Below are 16,070 nucleotides of genomic sequence, written 5' to 3'. Positions count from 1 at the left end.
CCAAATTTCTATGGCAGGCTCCTGGGTTTTTTCGGGACTGTCTTACCTAAAGCCTAAAGCCATGACCTGCTATTTGAAATCTATCTGTTCACTTTCTATCAATTTGTGTTCTAAGTGCAACATCTTGCGCTCTTTCAAGATCCTTCCGCAGGCTGTGAATTTTAAATCCATTTTTATTTCATATTCTTTCTTTTCCAAAAGCAGGGGCAGTAGGGCAGCAAAAATGACTATGTTCTAATGCTACATAAATACAGGCGTATAGTTTTTGGTTTTGTTGCAGTATTTTTTTAATTATAAGACAGCCTCTCTGTTTAGAACCTCTGAAGAAACTTGTGAAGTGCAAAGAACAAAACCAAAGCCTGCAAGTCCACTGGTAACTTCTGGTGTTTAGATTTCTCATAAGAGAAACTCTTACTATAAAGAAGCATTTGCACAAGGGTTGTATGGAAAAAGTTGTCTGACTTGTGATGGATTATAGAGATGATCAAAAATCCTCTTTGTAAGATATGCAAATAGCATAAGAAGTGACTGGCAAGATGGGTCCCTGAGTTTGAGGAAATTTCAATTTATTTTCATTTTAAAACTGAAATAAATAGATATAGATGGGTATTGACAGTGTGCTTGTTGGCATTGATTATGGGTAACAGACCTGAGGCTGGATAAGCTTAACTCAGTTAAGATACTAAATATAGATATTAGCTTTGTTCTGTGAACTGAGGTCTCTGAGGATTTAAAGAAAGAAAGAAAAAAAAAAGGAAAATATTTAGTGGTTTGTTTCTAAAGTTAGTACCAGAGATTTAAATTGTCACTATAGAATATTCAGGAATAGAAAGCATAACTGTATAATACAACTTTAACATGCAGGTAGTATCTTACAATATGAATTTTGAGCAATGGGCGAAAGCATGAAGGGAGTTTTTTGTGGAGATTAGGAGAAAGTTGCGTGCAAGCAAATAAGTTTTAAATACTTAATAAACTGAATAAACTTCTATAAGATTTTATCCTTTTGGGAAGAATGCATAGCACAGAATCTTTAAAAAAAATCTACAAATAATTAATACAGGCAAATTCTAGATTAACTTCTTTCATAGGAAGAGTGCCTTGAATTGGTAACTTTATTTTTATTGAATATTTAATGAGGAACTGGTTATTGTTTCCCTAAGCACAATTTTCATGAGCACTTCCTACTTTTTTGTAGAGTTTATAATGAATTTTCTGTTCAAATACAGTGTAATTTCAGTGTATTCTTGAAGTATTTACAAAACATTATTACAGAACTTGTTTAATGTGCATAGAGTAAAAAAGAAAAGGAAACAGGCTTGAGGTTTCCTTGTGTGCCTTTTTTTTTTTTTTTTTTTTTTCTTTCTATCAACAGACTGAGGGCCTGAAGGAACAGAGGAAGTGAATGGACACCAATGTATCCAAATATCTCATTTTGCCTAAAAGCAAGTGCCGGCAGATAAATGCCCATAAAGGGATTTCTTTCTTAAGCCCCATGGATTTTTTTTTTTTGCAACTTTTTGTGTGAGTTAGAAATGAAAACCATTCATCTAGTGCCCCAAAGAACGGCCTTATTGAATGGAATAACAGTGTAATGTACCATTGAAGGCAGGATTGAAAGTGATTATCTTGTTAACTCTTGACAGTTACCGCCAGCTTGAAATAGAACTGGCAGGCTTGATTTGCAAATGAATTAGAGCTTTTTCATTTTGTGCCAGGATCATCTTTTTATATTCTGATATGACAGATGCTATGTTCCATGCCTTTGTTTCTCTTCAGTTTTATACTTGCAAATAAAAAAAACAAAAGATTATGATAGTAATTTTATTTGCATCTTTTCTCTAGGAGTTTATTCTTTGTCTAGAAGTTTTTAATCTTATATTTTTCAAAAATTTGTTTAAGAATAGTATTGTTCCTACAGAATAAAATTTCATTAGGTTAAGTACAGTAGTAATTGGGTGAATGAGGAGGATTTAGAAGCTTTCAGAAAATGGAAAATTGATTGTACTCAAATTGTTTTAGTGCTTAGAACATCTAAATTTTCTCACTGACTTAAATTTAATATTCTTCAATACTGAGAGTTGAGTGCAGCCAAGGAGAATCTAACATTTTAAATATTTATCCGAACAGTATGCTAATAGAAATACATGTGTAATTAGTTTCAGACTTAATGCTGATAAACTGTGTTTATATTCTGCAGTCATCCAAACACAGATGGTAAGGTGTTAGGTATGATAATTATTGTGCACTCTTTATATGTTCCTCATTAACCTGTAACACTCTTTACTAGTCTGGAGAGTTTTTACTATAGTTATGCTTACCAACATTAAAACTTGCTCTACTTTGTTTAATATTCAGTGCAGCGTTCTGTGCATTTATACTGCTGGGCTTTTTGCTACTTTTGTAGTCTATTTTGTACTTTGAGGCTAATTAGCAACACTTCCTACTACCACTAATGTCCATTACGGAGATGTTTTCGTACACTTTCACCTACAGGATGTGTTTTAATTGAATATCTACTAAATAATATTACAGAAAAGGTAAAACAGGCCAAAGTTGTCTAATTTATTTAAGACTACCAAATAATCTGGTTAACAGAGACAGTGACATTCCAAAGCCTGAAGCCTAATCGCTTATGTTTGCTGGGAATGCAAACGTTGATTAACAAGGTTTTACTCTTTGTGAAGGCAACACCGTGCGCGGAACAGGAGGACAAAAACCCAACCAACCACCCAGAACCCGGGGAGAGAAAAACAAAACAAAAAACCAAGAAAAACCACTCCACACATTAAAAACTCCAAGGGCTTGCATGTTATGAGGTCCTTTGAATTGCATGGTTTATCCGAGGGGTGGCTTGAACTGGCAACCAGGCTAAGGAAATCTGCTTTGATAATATATGGGATTTTAATATCTGACCTGAAGTCTTGGTAAAGCAGAATTGTGAGCTTTTTGGTGTAGTTATTTTGGCTCTCACTTATCTGTGAAATACTTAAGGACAAAAAGGATTTTTTTGTAGGGTCTATTTGAAAATACTGATTCTAGCAACACTGTATTTTGTTCTCCTCCCCTCCCCCCTATTTAGTTTCAGTATTTATTTCAGTTTCATGAAATCTTGAATTTTACTCTATAAGCCAGGGTTATATATTTTTTTCCCCCTCTTGAATATTTGATAAGGTCTCTTGGTACTGATTTTTCTTCTCTCTAGAATAACATATTATGGAAATTGTTTCACCTTGTGTCCTGTTTAAAGTCCCTGGTTTTAGCATTATTCAATTTAGCTTGCATTATATTCTACTGAGTTCTTCAGCAGTTCCAAGTTATTCCATATGTGTTTGTGTGTGAGGGTGACTTCTGCTTTTCTTCCTGCTTTTGATAAGTGACCTTCATATGATCTTCTTGAATCTTTATTACATTTAAATTAGTGATTGGCTAAACTTCTTACCATTTTTTTCCCCAAATGAAATACATTCTTTGGTTGACTGGAGTGAGGAAGCCACTGAGCACAACACCACCAGCTTTAGAGTCTTTACACTTCAGGATCAGTTACAGACCATTTGAATCTGATAATATATAAGAGCAAAACAACATTCCATATTTTTTCAAAAATATCATGGGTGCATTTTCTAGCAGCGTGAAGGATTCTCTAACCATTCCCTAACGCTTTCTGATGTTGGCATTGCAATGTTAAATTATTTTCACTATTTTATTTTGTAGTCATTTTATTGGTTGCTTGGATCTTCCAATAATGAACGAAAACAGGGTTTTTCGACAGAAGGAGCCATAACTCTTAGAGCCATTGGAACTGTCAGGGGATTCTCTTTGAACTGCATGTAGTGCTGAGAATCTTTGTTTAACTTCTGTAAGCAGTAGATCGCAAGGATTTTGGGTTTCATTATTGGTAAAATTGTTTGGGTATGTGTTTTGGTTACTTTCAAAAAAACCTCCAGGTTTTTTTTTTTCTTTCATCTTTGTATAAGAGGCAGGAGGAAATAGCTTTCTTTTATGGTTTTCAATTCTTGCCTTTTTGTATACTCCCTTTGATGCAACTTCCACTTAGGCTACAAAAAATATAGCCCTGCTTTTCAGGTTTTTCTTTATAACCCAGATGATGCTAAGTAGTAGTGTTGAAGAGTAACGTGGTTTTTGTTCTGTTTCTGCACATTACATAGTTGTTACCAGCAGTTTTGCCAGACCAGCAGTGTGGTATTGGACCAGCTTGTCATTGAAAGTCAGTAGGTGTAAATTTACCTGTTCATGCAGGAGAATCAGCACTGTCCTCTTAAAGATGGTGTCAAAGGGGAGGACAGGCATAGGGAGTAGATTTTTATTTCATCTTTGTTGTGACTTTCAAAGCCTGCTGAAATAATTATCTGTGGTCTGAAGTCAGATTTGGAAACACCAGCCTATAATTTTACAGAAAACACAACAATACAAACACTATAAAATTTAGTGGAATATGATGGGGGTATCCATTTCTAAAAACTGCATCCAGGTTTTCTCTAACTCTGAAGCTGAAAGTCAAGCTATCTCGGGAAAGAACTTCAGAAATACATTGTGCCTTCTGAATAGTCACCATGCAAATGTAATAATCATGTGTATTTATTCTAGTTGTTGCCGATAGGGAGAAAATACTTTTTTTCTGTACTAGGCTTTTATTCTGGAATCAAACAAAGGCATGATCTGGCCGTGACTGTTTTACTTTCACTGTCTGGTGTGTTCTGTGAGCTTGAGATTAGTCAGTGAAGCTATCCCAGAATATGACATGGTTTAAATGTTTGTGTAAATGCATCACTAAATGGTGATAAGGTCACAAGTGCATTGTTCAGGCTACCCATCCAGTTGTGATTAAACTGTGTGTGTATGAGGATACATGATGCCTTATTCTAAAATGTGTATGAGAAATAAAAGTTAGAAAAAAGTTTAAAACTTCAGAGGGAAAAAAACTATTCCTTATTTTCCTCCTCATCTAAAATCTGATACCTGGAACACCTTCAATCTGATTGTGCAGACTTCTGAGGCTGAGGAAAGTAAATTCAGCAAAGATTGAATATATAAAATAAGAAGTATTGAAGAAGCAGTTCTCTATCTTGGGATATCCCAGGGTAGAATTAAATAGTGTGTAATCACATGGAAACCTGATTTTCTTCTTCCCAGGAATATACAGGGCCTAGCTCTAGTCTGGGAAATCATGAGATATTGGCCTTTAAACTCACCATGGGGAGAGATGATCTTGCCACAGGTTGGCAGAGTTTTAGGTGGGGATTTTCCACGTTCTGAGAGAGAAAATAAATTGTTACTGACTGGTGGTGGTGGTGTTTGCTGGGATGTAGTCTGAGATTTGTAGTATTAACAATACTGCTAGACTGAGTAGTCAAGGCTACTGTAATAAGTTCCCTATCTGAATCTGATTTAGATTGGTTTGGTTAGTTTGACTGGTGTTGTGTGGCTTGGTTTGGTGGGGTTTTTTTTGTTTGTTTGTTTTTTGCGTGGGGGTTTGTTTTTGTGGTTTTTTGTTTTCTTGTTTGCTTGGGTTTGGGAATTTTGTTTGTTTTTTTTTTTTTAACAGTGCCTACTGACAAGCTTTGCACCTCTTGGCAGATCAGCTTTGAGAGGACTGTGTGTATCAGAAGCAGAAAATGATGAGGCAAAGGTCTCATTGAATTTGAGGTGCCAATCTGCTAAAATAAAGATGATATACAAAAAGAAAGGTCTAGGGATAGCTGGCTAGTCTATTTCTCCTGTAGCTGCCACCTCCACTATAGCTGCATTTAGTAAGACTGTTCTTCATTTTGGCTGTGTTGGGTCAGTGTAGACTCTTCACTAACTGAAGAAGCTCAAGACAGGAGAGGCAGTGGCTATGGTAATGGAAGTAGCCTCGTTTGTCCTCCTCACCATACCCCTTGGTATAATTCCTAACATCTAATGCATATTTTTCCTCACTTTTGTCTTCTCTCCCTTTATCTACGTTCAACACAGAGCACAGGGAGGTGGAAGAAGGGACTAGACCACCAGTCAAGTTGGGTTTAGCCTAATACGTTTATCCTGTTTCATGTTGCTTGTATTGGCAAGTGTTTGATATATTGTCACCTGCTGAAGTTCATAAAGAAGCTCTGAAGACTTCTGAAGAGATTCCGCTGTTTATTTTGAGGTTGCTTATCTAGAATATAAGCGGGGATTGATAACGTGCAAAAGAAAAACAGTGTATGTGTGTGCTACTCAGAGGAAGATCTCCAGGGAAGGCCATTAGATGACAGCAAGCAGTGGAAGCATGTTAATGTGAGGATAAAGAACAGGAAAACATGAGGTTGTTCCAAGAACATCTTTCACTGTGAGGCTCTTCATCCAAGAGGAATACTAGGACAAAAAAGGGATTAATTTAAAATTATACTTGACAGATTATTGAAAGTATTATGTGATGTGCTTGTTGAATGATCCAAGAGATTTTTGAGAGAGAGCTTTATGAAAATTATGTGTAACCACTTGGGACAATTCTGCTTGATCAACAACACTAACACGTTGGCATTCATGAAGAGTGGAGTTAAAAGGCCTTTATTTGAGAGTGTGGTGCAGCCGGATCCGAAATGCTGTGTATGACCTTGCTCCTTGCAGCCTGTAGTTAATGCTGTGGAACTGGAGGGGATTCTGCCAAAGGCCTTGCTAATGATGAGATGATTTATTTATTAATTTGGTTTCTAATAGAAAAATCAGACATTGGGAATGTTTAGTGTGGAGTCCAGGCCACCAAGACAGTCAGGGGCTGGAGCACTTGCCCTGTCACAGGGGGCCTGAGGGAGTGGGGGTGGTTCAGCCTGGAGAAGAGATGGCTTTGAGAGGGCGTCTGACAGCAGCCACTGAGACTGGTGAGGAGGGAGATCACCGAGGAGAAGGAGCCAGGCTCTTTGAAGTGGCGTGTGGTAGGAGGAAAGACGCAACCAGCACAGGTTGAAAAAAAAGAGGCGTTTGGACTAGGTAGAAGGAAAGACGCTCCCAGTGAGGACATTTAGCAGCAAAACAGAGTGCTCAGGGAGATAGTACTTTCAAGACCAGCTGACCCTGCCTTGAGCAGGCAGTAGGCCTGCAGACCTCCAGAGGCCTTTCAACCTGAATTATCTTTTAATATCCATAGATATAGGCAATCCATAGAATTATTCTGTGGCCTATGTTTTCTAACCAAAAAAATGATGACAAAATTGCTTAACTACAAATATAAGGGAAGTACTGAGAATTAGTTGATAACAGCTTGAGAGGAACCGAAGAATGTGAACTGGTTTGGTTTTGTTTGGAAGAAATTTTTAAATATTGCAGGATACTTCCAGTTTGATGCTCCTGATCTGAATAGCAGCACAGATTAGACTCGTGTCTCATAATTGTTTGTCATTTTAAAGAGTATAACAGAGACCTACTAACAAGCTCAATTGCTCATTTTAGTGGTAAGTAAAAATATCTCTGAGATTTCTCTGGTTTTAGGTAGCCTCGCAGTAATAAAATAAGTCACTGGCATTCTCATATGATGTTAAGACTGTAGCTTCTTGAGGGTGCCTTGCTCCAAAGCACTGTGTCTTCATGTACCCAGTAATTTGCTTAGTTCTGTTGTGCAAAAACAAGTATTAGTTCTACAATTCTTGTGTGAAACTGCTATAAATATATTAAAAAATACATTATTAGGGAAATCTTGTATTATTTTAGACTAGCTAAAGTTCAGTTATTTTGAAGATATTGCATATTTTTTCAGCCCCCTTGATTAACGGTTAGTTTTATATGGGAACCTATTTTTACAAACATGAATATATGTCTAGGTTAAAATCAGGGTTTTCACTGAGTGCTAGTGAATATTTTTATTTTAGTTTAGTTTACTGATAAAGGAACAAGCACTAATAAGTTAACGCTACCTCAATTAGTTACCTACGCTATGGTTTTAAGTAATCTGAAGCTGGTGATGCTTGCTTAATTGAATTCCTGGCTTGTTGTTACAGGTCCCTCATGACCATGATTCAAATTTAGCTCAGCTGCAGCTTTTTCCCCTGGCATTACCAAAAGCTAACATTTGGATTAGCCCAAGTATTATGCTTACTGGTTTTAAAATATATGCACAGCAACTAGTATTTTACAGCACAATTTCTTGACTATATTGGAGAAATACAGTTGGGGAAATACAATTCCAGAGCTTCTCTGATGGGGGCGGGGGGGGGGAAGAAAAACTCAAGAATAAAACCAACCTTGCCTAATGAACCAAAAAAAAAAAAGTGGTGCACTGGAGATCATTTGAAAGGCGGATATATATATCTTGCTGGGAACTGTGGGGTGTAAAAGTTGAGGAAATCGATATAAAATTAATGTAACTTTCTTAGGGTGTTCCTTTATAGAAGTATTATAATAGTGGATGTGCATGAAACTCTTCTTGCCTTTTATTTGCAGTGTTTTATGGTATTAATGGTTAAGGTACTCTTTAGACATGTAAGGTTATGTGTTAGACTGAGCTGTAGCAACAGGTCTGATTTTGCATAACACTATTTGTTAAATACAGTATTAATGGGAGTCTTATTTGTATAATTATTGTTTAGCTTAGAAAGATAAAATTATGCCATGGCTTCACTAGTTGTCATTGCTGATTGATGCACGGCAGCCTCTGGCTGGAAAGAGGTTTTCATTGGAAGTGACAGGTGCCGCAAGGTTTATTTAGGACAACCTCAACCATGTCCTGGTTAGTTTGATAATGTTTGCCTTATGTATGTTCAACCACTGCATTTCCTGCGTTAGAGCCTTGTGTTACACCAATATTACTATCTGTGCTGCCTCAACTACAAATTGGATGAACAGCCAGTGACACTTTTTCAATATTATTACATTAAACCAAGTGGATTTTGATTGATAACCTAATATTCAACTAATGCAAAACATCAATCATGGCAAGTATATTAATTATTTAATATTGCAGTCTTAATTCAGAAATCGATGTCCTGCATGAGGGGAAGGGAAACTCGCTGTTCCCAGAAGACTTAAGACAGGGAATGATTAAAAAAAAAAACCCACCCTGCTGTACTCTTGTGTGTTAGTTCGATACAAATCTTTATTCATTTGCCAATAATCTCTTCGCATTTTCCACTTTAGGACCTTTTTTATCAGTTTTGAGACCTATAATTGAATTAAGTCTGCTTTCAGCACAGGCCAAAAGGAGTTGCACAAATATTGATGAAGTCATGACAGGGACAGCACAGGAGACAGACCACTAACAGGGCAGGTTTTATACCATTAGTTGGGAGCTCCTCGCATCAGCTGTGTGGATCCTGCTTCCAAAGTGATTAAATTCTTTAAGGCCATTTAGCACCTCAAAAATAGATGTGGGAGATGATTTCTATTTAAATATTGTATGGATTTAAACAATCAATTCTTGTTTCAAAATACAAAATAATGGTACAAGGAAGGTGCATCTTTTTCTCTTGCTTCGTTCATGATACATTCAAATAGAACAAAAATGCATAGCAGGCTTTTTTTGAAAGCTTTATGAAATTATAACTAAAAGCCTTCTGTAAAAAGTCTAAAATACACTACAGCAAGGCTGTAAAATGTGTAATCGAATTTAGCCTTGTACAGTATCTAGTAAAACTTCATACATTTAGCCATTTTTGTGTGTGACTTCACATTATGCCTTACACAACCCGTACTAAGTATTAAAGAGAAGGGAAGCCTCAGTCTTGCAAGGTTTCCTCTCTTATGGGAACATAGTTGGGTTTTGCACCTGTGATTTGATATATTTGAATAATTTGTTGAAAAACTAATATTATAAATATAAACATGCTACATTATAAAGTTCAGTTTGTGGGGCAGTTTCTCCTGTTTGCCATGGTTGCAGCCCATCTTCCTCAAAAGGCACGGTTACATTTTTGGAAACATGTAGAACCTGGAGTCAGTGAAAGCAGAAACCAGCCTCCTTGTTTTGTGGCTTGGGATTTGGGGATTTTTTAAAAATTTGTTTTGCTTCAGTTTTCTTTCACGTTATCTGTTTTACATAGCAGGATGTGTTAAGGATTAATTTTTGTGCCGAGTTCTCTTTGCTTTTCAGTGTTTTTACTTTGGTAGTTTGGTCCATTTTGCAGCTCTCTCTGTGTGACATTGCTCCTCATTTTTGTGTCTGTACGTTGTATTTTTTTCAGCTGTCAAGAGTCAAATGCAAAGCTTCAGTATGGCTGCCACAGCCTAGTTAGTTAATATAAACTCATTCATTCCATCACCTTTGTAAATGGTCACAGAATATGATTACTGAAGTAGTGGCAAAGCAGAACCATGAGCCACTGAACGTGGATTTGATAAATAGCATCATGCACTCTCTTGTTTTATTAATTCCAATATGAGTAGTGGGATAATGATATTAAAAACACTGGGTTTTAAATGAGCCTCCTGTTGCATTGCTACAGTTTATAGCAATTTCAGGGCAGGTAAAATTTGAGGTTTTAAATAATTCTGTAGTTATGTATTAGGATAATCGATACTTTTTAGGTATTGTAATGATTAAGATATTAAAAATAAAAATTTTATATACTCAATTACATGGCTTTGACATTTCTGAGTTAAACATAAATCATTGTAGACAAGGGTTTAGTGACTATTTAGAACTTTTGTTCTTCTGTTACAGGGACTCTGGAAACATCAAAGCTGGATTAGAACATCTGGTAAGTTTTAATTTTCTCTTGAACATTTGCATCATCTTTGATATCTGCATTCCAAATGAACACTTTTGAATGAGCTTTGAATACCTTGAATTGAGAAAGTCAACCATTTCCCAGAGGGTCAGCTTACTGTTATTATGTGAAGGCACTTACATTTTCATTTATCTTACCATTTCAAGGGAATTTTAATTTTTTTAAATTACTTTTTTTGATGTAGAGATGAAATAAAATGGACTACAATCCTTGGATTGATGATTGCCTTAATTATAAACAAAAATTGTTTGGTGTTAGATTTTTGGCATATCCTGATCTGAAAACAACAAACTTGTGATAAAAAAAAAACCAAACCACACACACACAATCAAATATTGCATGCATAAATATGGTATGTTTTAGTAATTTGAAGTCTTTGAAAGAAGTGCACAGCTTTGTTTTTTCTCTTGTCTTTGCTTTATGAATAATGTATTGACTTTAAATTCCATTCAGTGCTGTAGTATAAAATAATAATTGAGATGCAAAATATTTTTGGTTTAAGTAAACATATTCAAACCACAAGTGGTGGCAAGACATACTTAGCATTAAAAACTAATCAGTTGATCAAAACTGGAAAAAAATACAATATTGTCACAAGTCTGAAGCTCATTGAGCATAGGATGTTAGTATCAGCAATCATCAGAACATTAAGTAGTTCATCTAAACAGATTATTAAATCCCATTAAATGAAAATATTCACTATTAATGGCACGTATATCTCAGTACATCACGAGAAGTGTTTAAATTCATGTTTAATTTTTTCATATAATATCTAAATAATATATACTGTTCCATACTGCTATTAAAATAAAATCTTATCACAATGTATTGCATGAACATTTGAAAAAACCTGCTTTTCTGTTGTTGCTTCCCATTTTGGGAATCACTTGGGAAATATGATTTGTAGGAGCTTGTACCAATATCTTCTTGGAGTAACAGCAGGATGAAAAGGATGTATATTCTGGCATAGTTGTCACCAGTTTCCCCTTTATAATGGTGGCATATTAAATGTTCCATCGCAGCTAGTATTTTGAATCTGCAAATGGAATAAATAGCTGAGTGTTATGAACAGTTCTTAGAGCAGTTTGAAAATTAATCTTGTTTACTAGTTTCATTGGTATCTTGCATGCTAGTTGAATCTCTTAAATAAATTTTTAAAATGTTTCATTCCTCTGCTGGTGTCAGGTAGTTGTAATCTGATGGGTTCAGAGAATTTTTCTAATGCATTATAAAGATGCTGTAGTCTTGACAGATGACCATGACTGGTACTTTTTCTAAATTGGGAGTGCTGCAATAGCTGGAGCTGCAGGTCTGATTTATAATGTCACCTCAAACCAGCAGGTGCAGAAAGAAGAGGCTCTATGGGTTTTGAGTAGCCTGGGTGGGGGGTGTATGTGGACTGGGAATTGTCTTTTTACTGATGTTCAGGGTTTCTCTAGGATTTGGGGGAAAATGTACTGGAAAGATTCTCTGCAGAGTAATGATGCCTTAAGTTCTTTACAGGGTAACTCCCTATATGTTTGAATAAAATTTTGTCTTCATTAAACACATAAGCTGCTTTGTATTTCGGTGAAAGATCTGTCAAAAAGCCTCCAGGGTTGAGACTTTTTTTTTTCCTTTTCCCTGTTATCTTAGAAAAATCTGTCCTGGGGGTGGGTGCTTGAGGAAATGAACTGTTTCCCAAGACACTCTCAGACGGGAGTATTCGTGGAATTCATGGAAACTGTTTTATATCTCAACATTATGTCAGACATGCTCACAAAGACCTTCTGGACTCCAATAAACGATAGGGTTATCCCTCGGAAGTATTAAGCTACATGATTACTCTGGTTCTACTACTTCAAATTACTGCATCTTCAAACACTTGTGAAGAAGTTTTGTCCCCCTATGAAAAATTGATTGGGTCATCTTTTATTTAATCCCTTCTTTAAAAAAAAGGGTGTTTTACAGTTTGTGATATAATCCCTATGGGGTCTGTATGGTCACATTAGCTTTATCTGTATATGTATCCCATTCACTTGACTGTAGCCTATTTTACTGCTTACCCTTGTTTAAGTAGCTTCTGCCATCCTGCTATCTACCATCTGGCTATACACAGGAGTGAAAAAGTACTAGAACACCTGCTGTTCAAAAATTTGGTAAATATTTTACAAATTGTTACTTGGAAAAACGTCCAGTGTAAAAAACCAGATGATTTCACAAACAGAAATATTTTCTTTCGAGGTGGGGGAACTTCCCAGCAGGTCCCTGTGCCTGTTTCTCAGAGTCAGTTAGAGCTGGCCTTCCTGGAGGAGCTGGGCTGGTCACTGCTGCTGGAGGAAGGGCTGTCTGCTGTGTCTGGCTGATGTGCAGGGGGGTCACAGCCACGCTCCCTGCTTACCACCAACAGCCACATCTGCTCAGAAGCATATTTTAGTTTTAGCTAGTTAAGAAAAGAAACAGCAAAGTTCTAAGCATAGGAGAATCAGTCTTGTATTCAAAAAATTTTGGTGGTTTTTTGCTGAATTAGACTTCACTAATTCCTTTTCTGAGCAACAGATTTTAACAAACTGTAGAAACCTTGGAATAGATGAATATGTATCTGCAACTCTGAAAAGGTCCTGTTTGCTATTAATAGCTCTACTAAATAAGAACCATGGAGCCATACGTGTGGTTTACTCATTAGAGATACCTTATTTGTGTCTTGCATAACATTTCAAAGCAATAACCTGCTTGTCCTTGTGGTCAAGCAGCGGAGTCTGTCCGTTTTAAAAGATGAAGAGCAACCTGTCATTAATAGCTTGTTTAGTCCATCAGTGGTTTGTAAGAATATAGTTATTGTCTGCCAAGAATGCAGGCGCTCCCTGTGTTGTGTGTCAATCAATAACCCCCAGCAGGTGCAGATGAAGCTATTGCAAAGCTGACTATGGCAGTGCTTGTGCATAGCTCTGCCAAGGAAGCTGCTGGAGTTCACTATTTACACTTTTAGCTAAATCATGTGTCACAGGTAGCATATATCAAAATCACTAATTCATAACTAATCTTGGTTAACTCCATCTGGCAGCTCTTTGTGGTTTTTTTTTTAAGAGATCGTTGGTAGAAAAATTTGCATAAATGATCAACCTATCAACCAAAAAAAAAACCAAACCCAAAACAACAAAAACACAAAACCCCAAGCCAAAAAGCCTCTCCTTTATCCAGAAAGTGGTAATACTTATTTACTAGGTATCACTATTTTTTTTCCCTTGGAGCTTGATTTCAGTGGTTAACCTCTCACTGATTTTCACTGGCTTAGTTTCAGACTCCTGGTGATTACAGCTCAGTGGTCCTAGTATGGCTACCGGACAGCAATGCCTAATAGAATTGTTGGCTTTCTAATGAGCTATAAAACCAAGCAGCCAACTATTTGTGTTCACAAACAATTAATTAACACTCTTAATAACACTTTTAATATGAGTAATTATGTTTGTCTTGGTATCCTGGCAAAATTCCATGCTGGTCAATTATATTCTGCAAGCTTAAATTCTCTCTTATTGAAGAAGTGTCAGGCTGACTGGCTGGTTGGTTTTTTTTCCTGTTGAAATTGTATTTAACTGAAAACAAGATTTTTAAAACTTTTTTTTTTTTTAAAAGGCATTTATTTCTTGCATGTTCTTTCATAAAATACTAATCATGAAAACCTGAAAAAATTCCCTTAGGAAAACTGTCATGGTGTTCCTGGAGTTGTAATTTTTATGACCCATTTCCCGTTCTAAGGTTTTGACCAAATTCCTCTCCTGGGTGAGATCACTGATGAGGCACCTCTAGAGAGGACAGTGTTAGTTGAGAAGATTGGAGGCAGCCTTAGAGGAGAAAGGGGAGCATGGCCATGAGGTATGGCAACGGCAGTTTAGCGTGTAATTTACTTTTTCCTCATAAGAAAAGGGACTATTCTGTGAAATGTCCCCACTCCAGCACAAGAATAGCCATGTGGATGGGGTGTGCACAGGTGGGTGATGGGTTGCCTGAACTTTAAAACTTTACTTTCTTCCCATTTAGACAATGGGTTTAGTATATTCCGCTGATGGGGCAAGAATCTTTAGCCTGGAGCCATCTACCTCAGGAAGCAGGTGTGCAGAAAGTCTTCTAAAGATGGGAAATTATAATGAAATAAAAATGTACAAGTAAAATCTTTTTTTATCATCAGGTATGTCAGATTAGTGGAAGGGAAATGGTGCTGAAAGGTGCTAGTGGTGTCACAAGCCTTGTTAGTTTGTAGCTTGATGTCATGAGAAATGCTGATGCATTTATTTCCTTTCTAATTGTTGTCATGCGCATCTCCCTCTCACTGCATATGCATAGAGTTAAGGCATTTTACATACAAGGTGGTTTGCTTATATGTACTCTTTTAATAGTCATTGATTTGCTGTTTGTTCAGGTAAACATTAAACTTTAATCTTCTTCATACTTTCCTTCACAAATGTAATAGATACATAGGGGATTCCGTTTGGAGTGTTAAGTGTGAGAGCGCAGCCACTGCTCATGTCTTCCTGGCAAGGTTATGATAATAATAACTAGCCTTTTGGAAGTTTTTTAAAAATTTCAATAATTTGTAGAAATAAGCACATTTGGGCCCTCTTACAAAATAGTATTAAGTGTAGGTTACACAGACAAACTATTATTTGTAATGGATTAACTGTTTGAGTTAACTCTTATTTAGAATATAAATATTTGTATTTATGTATTTTACTGAATTTTGCTGTTGGATTTTTTTTTTTGCATTGTTGACTAGCATGGCGTTACAACCAAAACCATTGCATTCGCTGAAGATGCAAATACATAGCTGCAAACGAATATAGAGGACCTGAAGGTAGCAGGAATGTGTTCCTGTAAAATAAACATTAGATGAGAAGGAAGTAAAATTTTATATACATTAAAAAATACTTAAGTATCTTAAATGTCAGTTTTATTTAACATATGGAATATAGACGATAGTTTCATCATGTTCCACCTACCATACTGAGAAATGCAGTCATCAGAGTTCATAAAAAGCTTTATGCGCATCACACAACCGTGGAAGCTGTTACTCGTGTTAAACTGTTACATGGAAAGTACACCATACAGAGGAGAGAATAGGGCGTGTTTAGTAAGCTTTACGTACGGATGCTCATATTTTTAAAGTATTCAGTACATATGATTGATCAAACTTATTTAAAAAGGGTCTTTTATGTTTACGATTTTTTTCAAAGTAGACGGAAACAAATAATACCCTTTAGTATCATTTGTTGGTGGTATTATAGCAACCTGAACCAAAAAATACCCCTCTAATTTTCATAACTTTTAATTAATAAATTAATAAGGTTGATACATATTACTGTCAAAGTATTCTTCTCAGTGCATATGCCCAAAATGAGA

General features: G+C 36.2%; 1 protein-coding gene across 2 annotated transcripts in view; it reads left to right on the top strand.

The window, feature by feature from the left end:
* RSRC1 (arginine and serine rich coiled-coil 1) overlaps window positions 1-16,070 on the top strand; it is a 175,338-nt gene that overhangs the window by 66,343 nt on the left and 92,925 nt on the right. For both annotated transcript variants that reach the window (XM_075098600.1, XM_075098599.1), the window contains one exon: window positions 10,631-10,667. In XM_075098600.1, coding sequence (XP_074954701.1) covers window positions 10,631-10,667 — 37 coding nt within the window. The remainder of the gene's footprint in view (window positions 1-10,630; window positions 10,668-16,070) is intronic.

This window comes from Phalacrocorax aristotelis, chromosome 7, assembly GCF_949628215.1.
Source record: "Phalacrocorax aristotelis chromosome 7, bGulAri2.1, whole genome shotgun sequence".
Classification (NCBI taxonomy): Eukaryota; Metazoa; Chordata; class Aves; order Suliformes; family Phalacrocoracidae; genus Phalacrocorax; species Phalacrocorax aristotelis.
Note: the sequence above shows the minus strand (reverse complement) of the source record. Positions and strands in the feature narration are given on the sequence as shown.